General features: G+C 38.2%; 1 protein-coding gene across 1 annotated transcript in view; it reads right to left on the bottom strand.

Moving 5' to 3' along the window:
* DYM (dymeclin) overlaps window positions 1-19725 on the bottom strand; it is a 392339-nt gene that overhangs the window by 118677 nt on the left and 253937 nt on the right. The window contains exon 14 of the mRNA XM_007465597.1: window positions 12945-13047. Coding sequence (XP_007465659.1) covers window positions 12945-13047 — 103 coding nt within the window. The remainder of the gene's footprint in view (window positions 1-12944; window positions 13048-19725) is intronic.

Here is a 19725-nt window from a genome sequence, read left to right as displayed (position 1 = left end):
AAAAAAAAAAAAAAAAAAAAAAAAAGAAATACAATTTGTCCATTTGAGTATTTGTAATTCTGATTTGTTGTTCTGTTATATGCTGTATCATTTTCTTAGTTTCTTTTAGTTGTTTTGAAAAGTTATTTAACAGTTCTCATCTAATTAATTTTTTTTATTTTTGGCAATGAACAAGCACTGATATATTTGTTTGAAAAAAAAGGTTTTCTTTTAGTCACGTTAATATCAAGACAGACAACTAGTTGCTAGCTATGCAATTCTAGACAATTTAGTTACATTCTCTGAACCACTGTTACTTCAAATGATTAAAAAAAATTTTTTTAACATCTTTATTGGAGTATAATTGCTTTACAATGGTGTGTTAGTTTCTGCTTTATAACAAAGTAAATCAGCTATACGTATACATATATCCCCATATCTCTTCCCTCTTGTGTCTCCTTCCCTCCCACCCTCCCTATCCCACCCCTCTAGGTGGTCACAAACCACCTAGCTGATCTCCCTGTGCTATGCGGCTGCTTCCCACTAGCTATTGGTTTTACATTTGGTAGTGTATATATGTCCATGCCACTCTCTCACTTTGTCCCAGCTTACCCTTCCCCCTCCCTGTATCCTCAAATCCATTCTCTAGTAGGTCTGCGTCTTTATTCCCATCCTGCCCCTAGGTTCTTCATGACCCTTTTTTTTTTTTTTTTTTTTTTAGATTCCATGTATATGTGTTAGCATACGGTATTTGTTTTTCTCTTTCTGACTTCACTCTGTATGACAGACTCTAGGCCCATCCACCTCACTACAAGTAACTCAATTTCGTTTCTTTTTATTGCTGAGTAATATTCCATTGTATATATGTGCCACATCTTCTGTATCCATTCATCTGTTGATGGACACTTATCTATTTTAAAAGCATGGGTATATATCATGCTTTTATTTACAAGACATATTATTCTCCTTATTCTCTTTTTTCTCCTCTCTTTGCACTGAATTTGACTGAGCTTTTTCTCTTCGCTCACTTTCTTTTTTGGCCATGTGGCATGTGGGATCTTAGTTACCTGACCAGGGATCGAATCCATGCCCCCTGCATTGGAAGCGTGGAGTCTTAACACTGGATTGCCAGGGAAGTCCCTCTTTTGCTCATTTTTAATGAAGTTAGTTTTCCCAACTTTTTTCTCATGGAGGGTAGGTCAAGGTAGCACTCTCTAGTTTCAAGACCACCTTTTCTTTGTTTATGTGAAGTGTTCATAAACATGGTCATGCACTTTCTGGAATCTCCTGGCTCTCTTCTCCAACCCTACATTTATCTGAAACTTTCTTTCTTCTTTGCTTATTGTCCCTGACCTTCTCTGGGGGCTCCAATTCTAGCAGCTTCACTTCAGTGTGGGGCTTGGTCCTAGGAGAGAGCTTCAGCTATTTAGTTTTTTTTTTTTAAGATTTAATTTTTTATTTATTTTTGGCTGCACTGGGTCTCTGTTGGTACGTGCGGGCTTTCTCTAGTTATGGCAAGCAGGGGCTACTCCTCGTTGCAGTGCGCAGGCTTCTCTTATTGCAGAGCACAGGCTCTAGGCACACAGGCTTCAGTAGTTGTGGCTCATGGGCTCTAGAGCACAAGCTGAGTAGTTGTAGCACATGGGCTTAGTTGCTCTGCGGCATGTGGGATCTTCCCGGATCAGGGATCAAACCCGGGTCCCTTGCATTGTTGACAGGTGGATTCTTAACCACTGCACCACCGGGGAAGCCCCTCAGCTATTTAGTTTTAAGAGTCGATAGGGCCCAGATGCTGGAACCCCTTCAGGTCTTACAGCAGACCCCTGACAATCGACTCTGAGTTAGGGTATGCAAAACCCCTACCAGTTTCAGATGCTTTTCTCAAACTGGCCTGTGGACTTTCCAGTGAATACCTTTTGGCTACTTCTCAGATCCCCTGGAGGTCTCATTCCTTCTAGTTGCTCTCACACAGATACTGCAAGGATCTTGTAGCTCTTGGTAGTTTGTACCTACCCTCTGGTATTTTGGGTTTCATGTGGCTACTCTGTCACCTAGTTTTGTTATAAATGTTGTGTCTGTTGATGCATTCTCTTTGTTTTCATGGGGAAATTTCAAGAAACCTAAAAAACTATGAAGCTGGGTTTATGTTCCAAGAATTCTCCTCACAAAGCTTATATGCCTAACCATCATATATACTGACTCTTAATTAAAGGCCCTTCCATTTTTGTAAGACTCAGAATAAAACCACTCAAAAACTTTTATGATGTCTTCTCAGAGGAGCCTTTTATTTGTAGCATTCTGTAAAACATAAGCTGATATTTATCTCGTCTATAAATATGTACATCACTCTGTGACATCTACAGATGGCTGTCTCAAATCCTTAAATACTGTATTCTAGGATATGTTTCAGGGGACACGGTTCACACAGAATACAGAGAGAGTGGAGTCCCCTATAATTGCTGTGCATTGCGGCAATATAAATCCCTTTCTATATAACCAGAGAATGCCGATCACATTGGAAAAGGAAATCACACACAAAAAAATCTACTTTAAGATACACTTTAAAGGCAAGGAAATCAAGGGTCAGAATGGCCAAGAAAGTTGCCCAAGCCCACAGCAAATTAAAGGTAAACAAAACCAAACCAAACCCCAGAAATAGGTCTTCTTATTTTCAGGCTGTTGCTCTATCCAAAACTTTTCTGGAACACTCGTCAATATGCATTTATTCAAGATGATTATAAATACGGTCCAGATAATCTCCTTCCCAGCCACTATACCCTGTCAGGGCTCATGGAGGCTCCTGTCTCAAGCCCTGTGCACTCCCTGTTCCATCTTCCTAGAACACACTGACCTCTGCATGACTCATTGCTTCTCCTTCCTTAGGTTTTATTCAAATGTCACCTTCTCAATGAGGCATACCCTCCACTAACCACCTATTACACTGCTACCTTCCCATGGCCTGTGCTCCCGACCCCTTTATTCTGCTTTATTTTCCCATGGCAACTTCTTACATTTCATTCACTTGTTCATTCATTTGCCCACGCATACAATCATTATACATCTCTCTTCATTAGAATGTAGGCTTCATGAGGGCAGAGATTTTTATCTCCACTGATGTCTTAAAGGGCAGAGAAAAGTGCCTGAGAAGACAGTAGTTGCTCACTACTTGCTGGATGGAAGAATAGGGAATTTCAAGTACCATATGGAGTTTTTTTAAATGCATGTACTACTCTTTTGTAACTGATATTACTGTTAACCTGGATGATATGAGTAATTATATGAGAATTCACAATGGGTATGGGGAATTTAGGACTTGGAATCAGTTAATGAGCTAAAGCACTACTAATAATGAAACAAAAGTTACTCTAATTGGAATTCACTGACCAGTATGACACGTAAGAGATAACTTCATAAGAGAGTTAATACTGATTATTAAAGGCTCAGTATGTTTTAGGCTTAGAATATCACCCTAAAAAGATAAGTCATTAATTAATTAGCTAAGTTGATCAATTAACATTGTATGTTCAAGAAAAAAAGATATGTTTCAGAGTAACACAATATTCTCCTTATGACCTCAGTCAAAATACAAATTTGAGATCATAGAAGATGCCAGGTGAGAGATAAGACTCAAATGCATAAAAATAATTAACCATGCCTGCCCTATTTATAATCAAACATGCTAAGTAACTTTATTTCTGTGGTACCAAGTACACTTAAGAACTGAAACTTAGTTCTTATATGTCAACTATCAAAAACAAATACTATGTTGTGTTAACAAATTAAGAAAACCAATACACTCCAATCATGGAATAGCCTCTAACAACTGTCAAAGCACAAATTAACTTGTCTTCTGTTTCCCAAAGCATACTGCTTCTCAGGACTGAGATCTCCAAATTCACATCTCAGAAACTCAAGTAATTTATAAATAAGTTGAGAAACAATTTAGGCTTAACTTTATCTGGTGTTAATTGAGTCTTCCAATAAAACCTGAAGCCTAGATAAACTCTGCTGCTTTCATGTTCATTTTTGCATTTATAAGGTAATCCCCAAATACTCTTGTAAGATTTCTTAAGAATTTTTCAGAAAGCCATGGAATTTCCACGAAAATAGGCAAAGCTGAATTCTCAAATACAATTTGTTTTCAGAAATTAAATCCACTATGGAAAGAGTTGAATTTCCACTCATACAATGAGTAAGATTACTAGTTTTTGGAGGTCTTATTTGGAGAAACTATAATAAGGTGTCATTTATAAAATATTTGCAGCTTTGACTATAATCAACTGTAATAATAAGATACCAGCTCAAAAAAATTCTTTTCATTTAAACCTCTTTTGTAATACTGCTTTTTAATAACCCTCATAATAGCCGAATTAAAGGACCCCAACAGAAATCACTCAGCCCACATAAAACAAACATTGCCTTTTCTTCTTAGCTTTGTTTTACAAGCTACATTATTTCCAGATGACGCTTGAGGGGACTATGGTTTCAAGAATTAGATGCTTAAATAGACAGCTGCTTTCTATTTGCCATGTAAATCAAGGATATATCAAAGAAAATTCCAAATAGTAGACTTCTTTTCTTCCTATTAGGAACTATGAACTCAGGCAGAAAGGGAGAAAGAGAGAGAAAAACAATAAAAATTCGAGCAAACAGAAAATTAAAATAATGACTTTTTAAAACATCTTTATTGGAGTATAATTGCTTTATAATGGTGTTAGTTTCTGCTTTACAACAAAGTGAATCAGCTATACGTATACATATATCCCCATATCTCTTCCCTCTTGCGTCTCCTTCCCTCCCACCCTCCCTACCCCACCCCTCTATGTGGACACAAAGCACCCAGCTGATCTCCCTGTGCTATGCGGCTGATTCCCAGTAGGTATCTATTTTATATTTCATAGTGTATAGGATGTGTTTGCACTGAAATCTGGCAATGATTAATTAACCTTCTAAGAGAAGTTTAAATAATACAGAAAACCCATGCATATTAAATTCAGTAGCAATGTGTGATAAATTTGTAAAAACTAGTGATCACAGTTTCATTTTCCCCCCCTTCCCATTGTAGTGAAAATATTCTTACCTGCTGCTCTACAGAGCTAATATAAAAAACAGCTTTTCCTAAGATTCTTCAAACTTTCTTTGTTATTTAAGAAATCACTATGATTTCTTTTTTTTTTGCGTTACGCGGGCCTCTCACTGCTGTGGCCTCTCCCGTTGCGGAGCACAGGTTCCGGACGCGCAGGCTCAGAGGCCATGGCTCACGGGCCCAGGCGCTCCGCGGCATGTGGGATCCTCCCGGACCCGGGCACGAACCCGTGTCCCCTGCATCGGCAGGCGGACTCTCAACCGCTGCGCCACTGGGGAAGCCCTATGATTTCTTAAATTATCACACATTGCTACTGAATTTAATATGCATGGGTTTTCTGTATTCTTTAAAGTTCTTTTAGAAGGTTAATTAATCATTGCCAGATTTCAATGCAAACACATCCTATTTGCTTTTAGAAGGAACATAAAAGTTATTTAAGTATTTTTAATGATAATTAAAAAAAATCCTTAAAAAGAATATTCTACCATATTCCATAAGAAGGGACAGGACAAATTTCCTCTCTAGGAATAAAGAAAGGGCAATATTCTTTACCTCAATTCAGGTGTGCTTTTTAAGAGTGAAGAAATTTTTCTTTTTTAAACAAGAGGGGATCCCTCCAACTAAAACTGTCCTTAGAAGCATGCTCAGAACATTTCCGGAACTCCTAGTTCAGAAATGCATCCAAAGCCAAGTTATAACACAACCGAGAAAATCAGTCTGATTATGTTAAAGTCAGGCCTGGTTTTTAATTAGGAAGAAAAGTGGCAGGGATAGGGTGTGGAGCTTGCTCACTTGTTAAGAGGCCTAATTTATTTGATTTTTAAAATCAATTGTTCTAAAGAAGAAACCGCCTGGGACCTAATCAGTGTGGGGCTTGGAATCTGTTAATACTTAAGTTCAAAGCAGTTGTTCCTAGGGATGTTCACAAGATTTGCAACCTTATTCACAAGATCGGGCTCTGTTTTTTACACTGCTTTTGACATTAGGAAAGTAACTATCAATATAAAGATCTTGATTCAAATTTCATGATCCTCCTTGGAGAAATGGTTGATTTTAGGGCTGGAGCAGGGGAAATACAAGATGAGTTGGAGCATCTTGAAGGTCGCCAAAAAAAAAAAAAAAAAAAAGGTTGATGCATATTCAAAGGGCAGAGGATACACCTGAAAGAGCTCCCAGTGCCTAAAGCTGGAACAACCTGAGTAACAAAATAACAACAGTTCTGGATGGTAAGAAGAAAATTCGTATCCAGGAGTCCATAGTGATAGAAATATACAACTGCATAGATAAATACATCAGGGAGAGGTGACAACTCTTCCTTGCAGAAGAATTCTAATAATAAATTTAGAGGGGATGAGACAAACAGAAAATCACTAATAAATCAGTAAAACAATGCTGAAGCCAGATCAATCAATGGATGCTAAAATTTGTGGGAAAATGAATAGGAAGAAACAGGATATCGGCATCATCTCAAAGTATCTCCCGCATATACTGTTCCAATATAGTGGAAATATTTAATAATCTAATAAAGTATTTCCAATATAGTGGAAATAACTACTATATAAAACATACAGGGGGCTTCCCTGGTGGCGCAGTAGTTGAGAGTCCGCCTGCCAATGCAGGCGACACGGGTTCGTGCCCTGGTCCGGGAAGATCCCACATGCCGCGCAGCGGCTGGGCCCGTGAGCCATGGCCGCTGAGCCTGCGCGTCCGAAGCCTGTGCTCCACAACGGGAGAGGCCACAAAAGCGAGAGGCCCGCGTACCGCAAAAAAAACAAAAAAACAAACAAACAAAAAAACCATACAGGAATTTCAATGGGAAAATCAGCAAGTTTATGGTGAAGAATCTGGACAGACATCGTCCCAGTGAAGTCATCAATACCAGTAATACACACCAGGACCATGTATTCTCTGAAATGATGTACTGAGAAGGGCATATCACTTCTGTAGTATCCTTCCCAATAATGCATAACATCAATCTAATCATGAGAAAATGCCAGACAAACCCAAATTGAGGGACATCCTACAAAATAACTGATTAGTACTCTTCCAAGGTGTCAAGGTCATGAAATCCAAGGAAAGACTAAGGAGACGTGACAACAAAATGCAATGTGGGATCATCCTGGATTGGATACTAGAAAAGAGTAAGGGCATTAGTGTCAAAACTGGTAAAATTCAAATGAGATTTGTGTTTTAGTTAACAGTATTGTACCAAGGTTAATAGTTTTGAAAAATGTTCAATGGTTATGTAAGATATTTACAAAAGAGAAAGCTGGTGAAGGATATATGGAAATTCTTGAATACTCTTTGTAAGTCTAAAATTATCTGAAAATAATCAAGAAGAGAAGGAAGGACTGAGGGAGGGAATAAAAAAAGGGAAGGAAGGGAGGGAGGGAGGGGAAAATAAGTCACATACTTGACAAAAATGTAAAGATCTACACCTATAAAGAAGAGTATGAGGCAAAAAGTGTAAGCTCTATTTTCCCTTCCCTTCAGTCTGCCTCCCTACAGGTAACCACTATTTAATAGTTTCTTATGAATTATTCCAGGAAAATTAAATGCATCTCTTCAAACATACATGTACATATAACCTACATACTATAAAGTGTGGTTTTCTGTTTGTTTCTACTGATTTAAGTGTCATGGATATCTTTTCAGATAAACCTATATGGACTGAATTTGTTTAAAAAAAATGTCTGCAGAATAACTTCATTGGATAGATTTAAACTTTAATCAGTCCCCTATTGATAGATTTTGCTTGTTTCCATTATTTTGCTCTTAAGCCAGGCTGAAAAATACACATATCTTTTTGTAACTGCATATCTAATTGACTTTAGCAGTTTCTAAAGTCAAGACACTACTCAAGAATCATTTTCCCTAATTGAAAATATTAACTTTCTCAAAGTATAAAATTTATTTTTCTAACATTCACCCTCATGCCATAATGCCAGCCAAGCTGGTATCTATATGCTATTACATTCAACAAATAGTTCTTTTTTCTTTTTCCTAGTGCTCCAAGTACTACTTTTTTTTTAATGGCTTCACTGAGACAACATTCACACACCACACGTACTTTGTCAATTTAAAATGTACAATTCTGTACATTCAGAATTGTGCAACCATCACCACGATCTAATTTTCAAACACTTTTATCATCCCTGAAAGAGACCATGTACCGTTAGCAATCACTCACCATCCTACATCACATCGTGGATTTTTTCCCAATAAATATACAGTTGGACCTCCATATTGTCAGGTTTTACTTCTGTGGATTTAACCAACCTTGGATGGAAATTTCTATCTGTGGTTGGGTGAATCCTCAGATTCAGAATCTGAAGATATGGAGGGCCGATTGTACTATACCACTTTATATAAGGGACATGAGCAGCCTTGGATTTTGGTATATGCAGGGGCTCCTAGAATCAATCCCCCTCAGATACTAAGGGACAATTGTATACTACGTTTTTTCCTATACATGCATACTTATGATAAAGTTTAGTTCATGAATTATGTACAGTAAGAGAATATCCAAATTGCTAGCACCACTACTCTTATGCTTTGGGGTCATTAAGTAAAATAAGGGTTACTTGAACACAAGCACTGCAATACTGCAACAGTCATCTGATAACCCAGATGGCTACTATGTGACTAATGGTCGGGATATGCTGGACAAAGGGATGATTCATGTCCCAGGCAGGACAGAACTGGATGTCGAGAGATTTCATCACACTACTTAGAATGGTGTGAAATTTCAAACTATGAATTGTTTATTTCTGGAATTCTCCATTTAATAATTTTGGACCGCTGTTGACCGTAGGTAAATGAAATCTCAGAAAGCAAAATCGTGGCTAAGGGTGGGGGTGGGGGGGTTGAGTGTACTTGCTTTTAGCAAGTTGATGATAAACTCTTAGTTACTGTTTATACTTCTGCTGATTTTTCTGATTTGGCTCCTTACCCTTTGGCCAGGGTCTTTTTGGCTTGTGCCTTTGCATTTACATTTGGAATGAGATGGGAAAGCTGGTCCTATGAAAAGTTTCAAAAATTCTTTGATGATCATGGGGCAATAAATTTTGGTTCCTTATGATTCCACCTAGAATAAAAGTTAGATTCCTCTCATCTCAACTAGTTGCTAAGATAATTGTTAGAAATTAGGGAAACAATGGTTACATGACATGTGACAGTCATAATTAAAAGCCACATTTATATTTAAAAAGCAACTATAACTCACTTCTTATTTTTGCTTCATTGTCTATATTCAGGTTCTGCTTTATATGACCAAAGCTGTTTTAGAGGTTTATTCGTGTTGGGACTTCCCTGGTGGCGCAGTGGTTAAGAACCTGCCTGCCAATGCAGGGGACACGGGTTCAAGCCCTGGTCTGGGAAGATCCCACATGCTGCGGAGCAACTAAGCCTGTGCACCGCACCTACTGAGCCCGCGAGCCACAACTACTGAAGCCCACGCACCTAGAGCCCGTGCTCCACAACAAGAGAAGCCACCGCAAGGAGAAGCTCACACACCACAACGAAGAGTAGCCCCCGCTCACCACAACTAAAGAAAGCCCGCGAGCAGCAACGAAGACCCAACGCAGCCAAAGATAAATAAAAATAAATAAATCTATAAAAATAAAGTGTTGAAAGATTCTTCTTTAACAATTCTCTCATGTCTCTTTAGTCATTGAATTAAACTTTATGAAACCCTGATATAAAGACACCAAAACTCAGCCAAGTCAACTGAACTTCACTAGCTTTCCTAGACAACTTTATCACTCTCTGTAGTGAGCATTCTCTCTCCCCACGGAGAACTTGAGTATAATTTTTTTGTTTTATTTTCCCTTAAGCAGTCAGGGAATTTTCTCATTCTCTAGAAGCTGGCTGAAGGCTTCAGGTTTCTCCTGAGATGTTCAGACAAACATGGCTGTACTAAAGTACTAATACTAATGTTTTTGTAACTTGCTATTTGCTTTCTATGTTGTTACTCAATTGACTAGTGAACTATACAGTATAATGAGAATAAATATTTTCTCAATAAACTCAAAAATCTCTAGGTAGACTGAAAGTACTCTATGTACTACAGTGAGAAGAAAAACATATCCTTATTTTTACACAGTTATTCAAACTCTGCTACTATAGTTCTCTCAATCTTGCTGTAGAAAGTATACATCCAGGAATCCACTGCGGCATTAAGACCCTTTCATTTTCCTGTTCCATCTTTTACAAACAAGTTTTCTAAAGCATTAGTCAAGGACACAGAATTTTATGTGGTTGTTGGCAGAGACACTTAACAAGTAAAATTTCTGGGGAAGAAAAAGGGAACATACTGTATTTGCCCAGTTAATGACCAAATTAAAATAGAATGATAATGAGAATATGGTTTCAAATGTTCTCTCACTTATACGTAGTATTTTGAGCAATGGGAATGACCAATAAAACATGAGTTATCACCAAAGAACATAGTGTAGTACTTACTTTTAAGGTTGCTATTGTTTTCTTTAATCACCTTTCAGGTCAGTGGCAGGAGGAGTGATTCACAGTTATCAACACTACTACTGAATCAGTGTTACCCACCCTCTGCACTTAGCTCCGAGGAAAGGCAGCAAAATTCAAGTTCATAAACCCATTTGGAAAATGCTGTGATTTGCAAAGTCTCATACCCACAAATATTATAATAAGGACTGTCAATGGCAGATTCCAAATGGAATTTTCCTTGTATTTCTAGGAAGCGGATGCCTCAAGAAATTCAGTTTTACTCAGTGAAACCTTCATGCAAGAGGAAAACAGTCAATGACCTGTAAAGTTCAACAGAATTCATATGTCCATTACGAGTTCAACTTGTCCTTTCACTGCATAATCACCTCCATGATTGGCAAATACTGTTAAACATGACCTGTTTTCTCAAAGAAATATCAATTTTCTGGCCTCTGATTAAAGGAGAATACTGCTAGGGCAACCTCAGTACTACATACATTCAACACATTTTTGTGGAATTAACAGGAATACTATATAAATCAAATAATATGTGTATAAAAATGACAAAACACAGATGAACAAAATTCAAGTTCTTAATAAACATAATCCCCATTGCCACTCTGGCCCCAACTGAGGTTTCCAAGGAGCAATTAGAAAGAATTATTTTTCTTAGAACAAGTCATGACAAGGATAGAATTAAGTCAACTATAATGCTCATTTTTTTCAAGAAATTGAGAATATTCAACTAGCAGGAAAATCTTAAAAGATACTAATTTTTTTGGTAGAGAGAAGTACTTTGGAATTTTAAACTTCATAATATGGGAAGACAGATCATAACATCTCTCTCACACCCACACTAAATAAATAAATAAAAGCGATGAAAAATAACACCAGTCAGGCTGTGGCTGCACACAGCTATCTCTGTTTATCAGCGTCTGATATCTGGACTGGGTGCTGTTCCCACAGTCTCATATCAGCACAGCCATTTAGAAATGAAACAAATGACAGCAGGAAACAAGCAAAACAATTCTCCGGCTGTCTGGTACACATCACCACCTCAAACTTAGAATATAAAAATTCTCTCCTAAAGTTTCTAAATATCAACTCATTAACTTGTCCCCAGACAAACAAACAGGGAGGTCCTTATTAGAACTGGATGAACTACCTCTGTGGTCCGTGACATGAAAGTTTTTAGCATCCTCATCTAAGCTATGTTCCAAAACACAAGAGGTGTCACAGACAGTGGCACAGCCCTAAAGGAACTCATAACGAGTTCCCCCTCCTATTATGTAATGCTCATCTCTGTGCTGTGTTCTATTCCATCATCAACCCCTGAGGCCAGGTGGTAATAAGCTCTTCATCTTTAAAGAGGAGGGAACAAATGCAACATGTTACTGCTATTCTCTGCTGACCATGACTGACGAATTGGAGCAGCATACTGACCCAAGCAGAGACAATTAGATTCCCTCTCCCAGGATCTGAGAATTAGGACTCTGATCAGTCAGCAAAAGGCATGACACTCCCAAGGACATGTTAAGGGTTGGGAGGGAAAGGGGGTGGGGGAGGGGTCAGGGTTGCTATTTCAGTCAGCAAATAGGGAAAACGGGCCTACGGAAAGCAGCGGCAGAAAAAAACTGAAGCAAAACGAAGCAGGTAACAGAAACTAAATGCCCCAGAAAGAGAGGCTTTTTTTTTTTCCTAATTTTAAGAATTATCATTCCTTATGTATGTATGTATGTATGTATGGCTGTGCTGGGTCTTCATTGCTGCGCACGGGCTTTCTCTAGTTGCGGCGAGCGGGGGCCACTGTTCCTTGTGGGGCACGGGCTTCTCATTGCAGTGGCTTATCTTGTTACGGAGCACAGGCTCTAGGAGCATGGGCTCAGTAGTTGTAGCGCGTGGGCTTAGTTGCTTGCTCCATGGCATGTGGGATCTTCCCGGACCAGGGCTCGAACCCGTGGCCCCTGCATTGGCAGGCAGATTCTTGACCACTGGACTACCAGGGAAGTCCCAGTATAGGCTATTTTGAATGAATCCAATGGCTTTTCCATTTCAGGTTCTCATTCTCTGAAATCTAGGTGTACATCTTCCCCTCGAGTTCTGTGAGAAACCTTTGCACACTTCTTATAAAATCCCTCCTTTTGTTTCTCTGTAATTAGTTTGAGTGGTTTTCTTGACTAATAAGATTTCTAATTATTAACAATCATTGATTTAGGGTTGACTTTCTTCAACTACTTGTTAATAATCATCAAAATTTTTTTCTCTTGATTTGAGATGTCAATCCTTTATTTACCTATCATAGGTTTCTCAGGGAACAAGATCACAGCCAGATCTTGGGAACAGAGGGGTATTGTTATTTTTAAATTTAGCAATGAAAGGAAAATTTTTTTATTGACAAAGTAAGGTAACTACTTACATAATCTGGTAGAGGAACATCACTGGAACTCAGCGAACCTCTCAAGGACTGTGTGGCTTGTTCCAGAACTTTGTTGTGTTTTTTAGACAGCAAGGAAAACAAGCTGAAAAAAACAAAACAAAACCCCAATTATATTAAAAGAACTAAGTGTCTCCTTTTCTAGGTTTTGTATTGACATTCCACAGAATGTCGATTATTCTAAAAGATTCTTTTTTTCATGCCTGTGTTAACAGCAGGATTAACAATACTATTGATATAACAAATAATAAAGTGAAAAGAATGTTTAAATTATAAGGGTTCTAAAATAAAAGTTTGCCAGTTTCAAATTACATTTCAAACAGAGGAGGAATTTTCAGAAGATTACTATCATGGACAGGACAGTAGACAGATATTAAGAAAACCTGAGATATGGACTGACTTTATGAGTAACTCATAGTGCAATCTGTTACAAGTTACTTGAGCTTGCTGTATCCCAATTTTCTCATCGTTTTTTTTGTATCTTACTGCATGGGTTTATTTATTTTATTTTATTTTTTTTAACATCTTTATTGGAGTATCTCATCTTTCAAATAAGTACACTGGATTATTTCTCTAGCATAATACAGAGTCTATGATTCTATATTATAGCTTTATATTCTTATTCTCAAAAAGAATGGCTTTAAACATATGTATTATAAGAGTTTTACTTTACTGGTACTGAATAACTCCCCTGTGTAAACAACTAAAAAAAACTGAACAAAATATATAAAATAACTGTTTTCAGATGCTGAACATCTGAAACGTTCAAAACCTGCCCCAGTGTCTTCTTGAGCATTTGGCTAAATGCAAAGAAAAGACCCCACAAGGTGTGGCAGTAAACCACCATCCAGGAGCCACAAACTGAACAGAGATTTTAGAGATCACAAAAGGCTGGAGGTATGCTGAAGCTCCAACCAGCCAGAGTGGACAAAACTCACTGAACATGAACACTCAGTTGAATTCTCAGAAAGGCCATGCTTCAGGAGTAGGGCTATTCTAGCCCAGAGTAAAGATGATTCTAAGATGCATCCCAACAGACCTAAATGAGCAATTTTCAAAGTATAAAACAAATTTACATTAAATGTAAATGGATTAAACACTCTCGTTAAATGACAGAGATTGTCAGACTGCATAAAAAAGCAAAACCCAGTAACATGCTATTTATAAGAGGCACGCTTGTAAATTTAAAGATACAGATAAGTGAACAGTAAAATGATACAAGAGAGATATTGTATAAACACTAATCATAAGAAAGCTGGAGCGGCTATATTAATATTAGACAAAGTAGGCTTAAGGATAAGAATATTATTACCCGAGATAAAGAGAGAAATTTTATAGTGATGAAATGGCAAATTTATCAAGAAGCTATAACAATCCTAAATGTGTATGTACCTAGTAATAGAGCTTCAAATACACATAATTATATGATCCTAATGTTAAAGCTACTATATCTAGTGAATAAAGAATTCTTCCTTGGGCTAGATGACAAGTTAAAAATACAGACAATTCTGATTCCATGTACTTTTCCATATAAATATGACCTGTAGTATCTTCTTTAATGCCCAAAACATTACTCTAGTATTTCTTAGTGGTATCTTTCTAAACAGAATATTGATTTGAATATCAATTTATGAAAATCTCTACTTATTTCAAATGGTTTAAATGGGATAATTACTGAAAACAAGACTACTAAGTATTCTTTCTAGATTAAGTTTTAACATTAAAATGTTAAAAAAGTGAATGAAAAAAATTCCTTAACACTTCTTGGTAATGCTGGATGTGTACAAAGCAAATGTAACAAAGCCAAGAATATTCTCTAAACCTATACTCAAATACAGCAGGTGAAGTAATTACTAAGTGAATAAGTGTGAAATCATATGATACTGATCAAGCATATGTTGATAAGAGAGACTTCTTTGAAATGGAATAGTGCAGCAAAGTTTCATGAAGGGGTTAGCCTTTATGAAGAAGGAAAAAGATTTGTGCAAGAGAAGAGAGAAGGCATTTCCAAACAGAAGGCAAAGCACAGAGGCAAAACAGGGGACAGTGAGAAGAGTGAAGTGGAAGTGATGTAAAGAAGTAGGGAAAAAGACTCAATCTGTAAGGGTATGTACATTCTTTTCAATCATTTTACTTTTCTGGGTCTTCTCTATTTGAGGTTTAGTTTTGCTTGTGTTTTTCTTTTTTAAGGTTAAAAGTAAACATCACACTTTTTCCTCACATCCATACCCATGACCCACTGGTAACAAATGTTAGCAGTTTATTGTCTATGATTGCAACAATATTATATGCATCAAGGCATGTATATGAATGAATACTGTACATATACATCCATGTTTTCTTCCCACAAAATAGGAACTGCTCTGTACCTTGCACTTTTTCCACTTAACAATATAATCCTTGATTCGTTCAATAAACATGTATTGAGTGCCATTTAACTGATATCCAAGCATATGGATATACCTTAATTTACCTAGTCCATTAGAAATGAATCATTGCAATGTTTCCAGTTTTTTGTATTATAAATAGCACTGCAATGAACATGCTTGTACATAATTTTTAGTATACCTGAGGCGAGACTGACTATAGATAAAGTAAAACTGCTGAGTAAAAGAATAACTGAACATAGTACTAAACTGCAATGGGGGCATATATTCTTAAATATGCAAATTATTGTGCAGGCAATGAAAATTAAAAGATAAAAATATGCTGGGATAGTGCATAAAGCATATTCACATGGAAATGCATAAAAGAGGGCAATTAGTAAGATTCTTTTAATTGGTTGTAGTGTATTTTCTGGAATAAATGGAGTTTCATAAGTTTTTTGAGACTGAATGGACTTTGGTGGTTGATTTTAGTATAGGGCATGGCAAGACTCAGAGGCATCAATTGGATGCCCAAACAAAAAGCAAAAGGAATAAATATACCTGGAAGAAGTGAGCTTTTTGGTGTTGGTAAGAGGAAAGGGGACAAGTGAAGTACAGCAGTGCACTTTAAGTTTACAAAATACCAGAACTCAGGAGCTGTTTTATGGGTTCAATAAACCTGGGATTTTCTCTGTCAGTGTTCTAAGAGTGTACCCTTCAGAGAAGGACAACAGAGGTAATCTATGGTAACTTTTATCATCACTTTCAGAAATTTATGGAACGAGTCCTAGGAATCAAAGCAAAAAGGATTTGATATTGTTTCCTTTGGAGAAGAAAGGCTAGTTTGTTTATTTTAAAAGAGAACACTAACAATCCTTTTTCCTTGTTGGTAGAAGACACAACAAGGAAGAGAGCTGCAATTCAAACATAAGCTCTTTCAGTTGGACATAACAGAAAATTTGACTGTTATGGGCATAAAATGTTGACATGGTCCACCTCAAGAAGCCGTGGCTACTGCTCCCAGCTGTTTTTAAGAAAGCTGGTGTAAGAACAGATGATTTGAGGTCGCTCCCAGTTTTCTATCATGAATTAGAAACAGAATTCACACTTACTCAAGCTGTTTTTCTTCTATGATCTAATAGGCTTTTTTCCTCAGGTCTGCTAGCTAGAGCTCTCAAAGTTTTTTTTTTTTGTTTTTTTTTTTAATTTTTAAAAAACATTCTAATTTTGTCTCCTGTCTAGCATTTGTAGGGCAAAATGACCTAAATTTATATGAGACATGACTTTCAAATTGCTGAGAAAAGTAACTTTTGCTTAAAGCTTTTGCATTCAAAGTACCAGCCCCAGCTAAATGCTAGAGTGAGTGACACACATGATGTTTGTATGGAAGGGGTAATTCCGATTCTGGAAATAAGTGAAACTGATTCCAAGTGTATTGATCTTCACTCAGGATATAGCTGCCAGAATACTTTTCTAATTTAAATTAGAAAAAGACTAGATTTTCCTTTTTGTACAAGAATGTTCATTGTAAATTGGTTTAACAGTGAAAATTTAAAAACAACAAAAACTCTCAGGAATGGAATGGGTAAATAAACTGTGGAAGAGTCATACAATGGCATACTATGTAGCAATTTAAGGTTATCTAAAACTACGTGTAACAATTAGGGATAATCCTCAAAAACAATGTTGTTCTACAAGCAAGGACCCTGGTAGAGAATGTGAATGAGGTATTATTTATATAGTGTTTTTAACATGCAAAACATTACATATCTTCTGCAGATAAAACATTTGAAGTAATAAAACATATATGGAAATGATAAACACTACATTTAGGATAGTCATTATTCTCTGAGAAAGAAGAGAGGAAATAGGATCAGGGAGGAAGAAATAAAAGGTTCAGCTCTCTCTCCCTCTCAAATGTTCTTTCAGTAATACTGGATATATACATAGGTGACTGCTATATTACTGGGTTTTTTTGGTGTATACCTGAAATATTACACATTTTAAAAACTGGAATAAAAAGAACACACTATCCTGAAGAAAACAGAGCCCCGGCCAAAAGCCAGCATTTCACAAAAGAAAGAAGCATATAAATATGCATGATGAGTCCAACCTGGAATGTGCTCAGAAAACCACTGGCTGCTGCAAAGGGCTGTCCTTTAGGGCGCCCAGCTGGTGGCAGGAGATGAGGACAGTTTAAAGACAGACTGTGAAGGACCGCTTGTGGCACATCAAAAGTCCTGGACCTTTCTGTATGGAGTAAGAAGCTAATGTTACAGTCTTACAAAGTGAGTTAAAGAGACATGATTCCTTGCCCCCAAGGAAATCAAGTCTAATGGAATAAGGGGAAAAAAATGTCTACAATACTGAAATCAGAGAACTCCATGGGTCTGAAGAGAGTGCCATGGGAGTACAGCTGAAGGTTAGGTACGTTTCACAGAGGAAATCTACCTTGATGGTGGCCTTGAAGGTTAGGGGGTTTGCTTGTTGGGAAAAGTAAAGGGGGAGGGAGAGCCACTCTGAAAGGGGGAAAAGTGTATAGAAAGGCACAGAGAGACTTCAGGGAAGTACCAATAGCTTAAAGGCCAGAAAAGTGCAAGTCCACCGGGGCAGAGGGTTCGAGATGGCGAGAGATGAAGCTAGCAAGGTCAGCATGGGCCTGTTAAAGACCATGCAAGAGGTCTGCACTAAGTCACTGAGACAGACAGTAACTCCAACAGTTACCAAGAACCTACTACATGCCAGGGAATGAGAGAGTTGTCTGCCTGGGATACAGCAACAAGCAAAAGCCACACGATCTTTGTTCTGCGCTCCTGGAGGGCACAGTCAGGTCAAGGAGGCTATGCCTACACAGAAGTTCTACTGTCACTGTGGTGATGGAGACAAGTATGGCTTGCACTGGAAAGATGAGGGCTGCCTGACTGTACCTGCAGTAAGGACAGGAAATCATTTCCGGAGGTGATGCCTGAGCTGAATCTTAAGGAACAATCCGGAGTTAGCCAAGCAAATGAGGCAACGGTAAAGGTAATGTGGGCAGAGAAAAGAGCATGAGGGTAGGCAGAGAAATCTGAGCACTGTGGGTGCAGTAAACATCACAGCACGCACACTCATGAAGTGTTAAGTATCTGGAGCACCACGATATGGTCAGGGCAGTAGCGGGAATAGTTCATAAAGTGCCTCTTGTGTCTTACTTAGACCCTGGACTTCATCCTGAAAGCCAGAGGTGTTTTCTGACAGCAGGACTATAATGATAAGTAAGAGAGACAGAAGCAAAGCTGCTATGTTCGGTGTCCAGGTGGGAGGTGGGGGGCAGGGATGGGCAGGAGGGGTGATGGAGCAACCTTGCTCATCTCTGTCCTCTATCTCTCCCTGATGCGCTCTCATCTCGTGGTGGCCACAGAGGCCCTGCCACGGAACCTGAAAACCACATACCTGTGCAGAGAGGTATAAGTATATAACAATTACGTTCTTTTTAGAAAGATTCCTTGGCTCCATCCTTGGGAAGGATGGACAGGGGTTGGCAAGGGAACAGGAGTGGAAACAGAAAGATACTTTGGGTAACTTTTATGCCACTAAAAGTGAGAGGTGAGGAGGGCTTGAACTGAAGCAAATATGAGCTATTTGGAAAGCAAAGGAGACAACACAGAGTGAAAAAAGGGAATCATGGGTGACTCTCAGGTTTGGGAAACTTGGGAAACTTAGTGGCTGCCTGAGAATGTGACTGAACATGCCAGGGATATATAGAAGAAGAGCCAAAGAGTAAGGAGAAGACCCAGGAAGACAAAGAGCTGTGCCTCAAAGAAAACAAGAGCAGCAGCAGCTCAGTGGCAGGGTGCTTCCTGCACATCAGACACTGTTCATCAGATCATCATCTGACAGATGTGCTATTATTCTCCATGCTTTCTTTATTCTGAAGGGATGATGAAATTGAGGCTATGGTTAAGGCTCATAGCTACTAAGTGGTGGAGTCAGGAGACAAATTCAAGAGCTCCAAGAGCTGTGCTCTTAACAATTCTGCCATGAAACGCAGAGGTGCTCGGCAATATCCCGATGGAGGTGGTCAGAAATATCCAGATTCAGGGGCTTCCCTGGTGGCAGAGTGGGTAAGCCTCCACGCTCCCAATGCAGGGGGCCCGGGTTCGAGCCCTGGTCAGGGAACTAGATCCTGCATGCCACAACTAAGAGTTCACATGCCAAAACTAAGAAGCCTGCGTGCCACAACTAAGGAGCTGGTGAGCTGCACCTAAGGAGCCCTCAATCCACAACTAAGGATCCCATGTGCCACAACTGTGGAGCCCACTAGCCACAACTAAGACCCAGCACAACCAAATTAATTAATTAATTTTTAAAAAGTTGCATTTGGAAGAGATTTCTTTCTTTTTTTTTTTTTTTTTTTT

The sequence above is a fragment of the Lipotes vexillifer genome, unplaced genomic scaffold (genome assembly GCF_000442215.2).
Source record: "Lipotes vexillifer unplaced genomic scaffold, Lipotes_vexillifer_v1.1 scaffold36, whole genome shotgun sequence".
In the NCBI taxonomy this organism is placed as follows: domain Eukaryota; kingdom Metazoa; phylum Chordata; class Mammalia; order Artiodactyla; family Lipotidae; genus Lipotes; species Lipotes vexillifer.
Note: the sequence above shows the minus strand (reverse complement) of the source record. Positions and strands in the feature narration are given on the sequence as shown.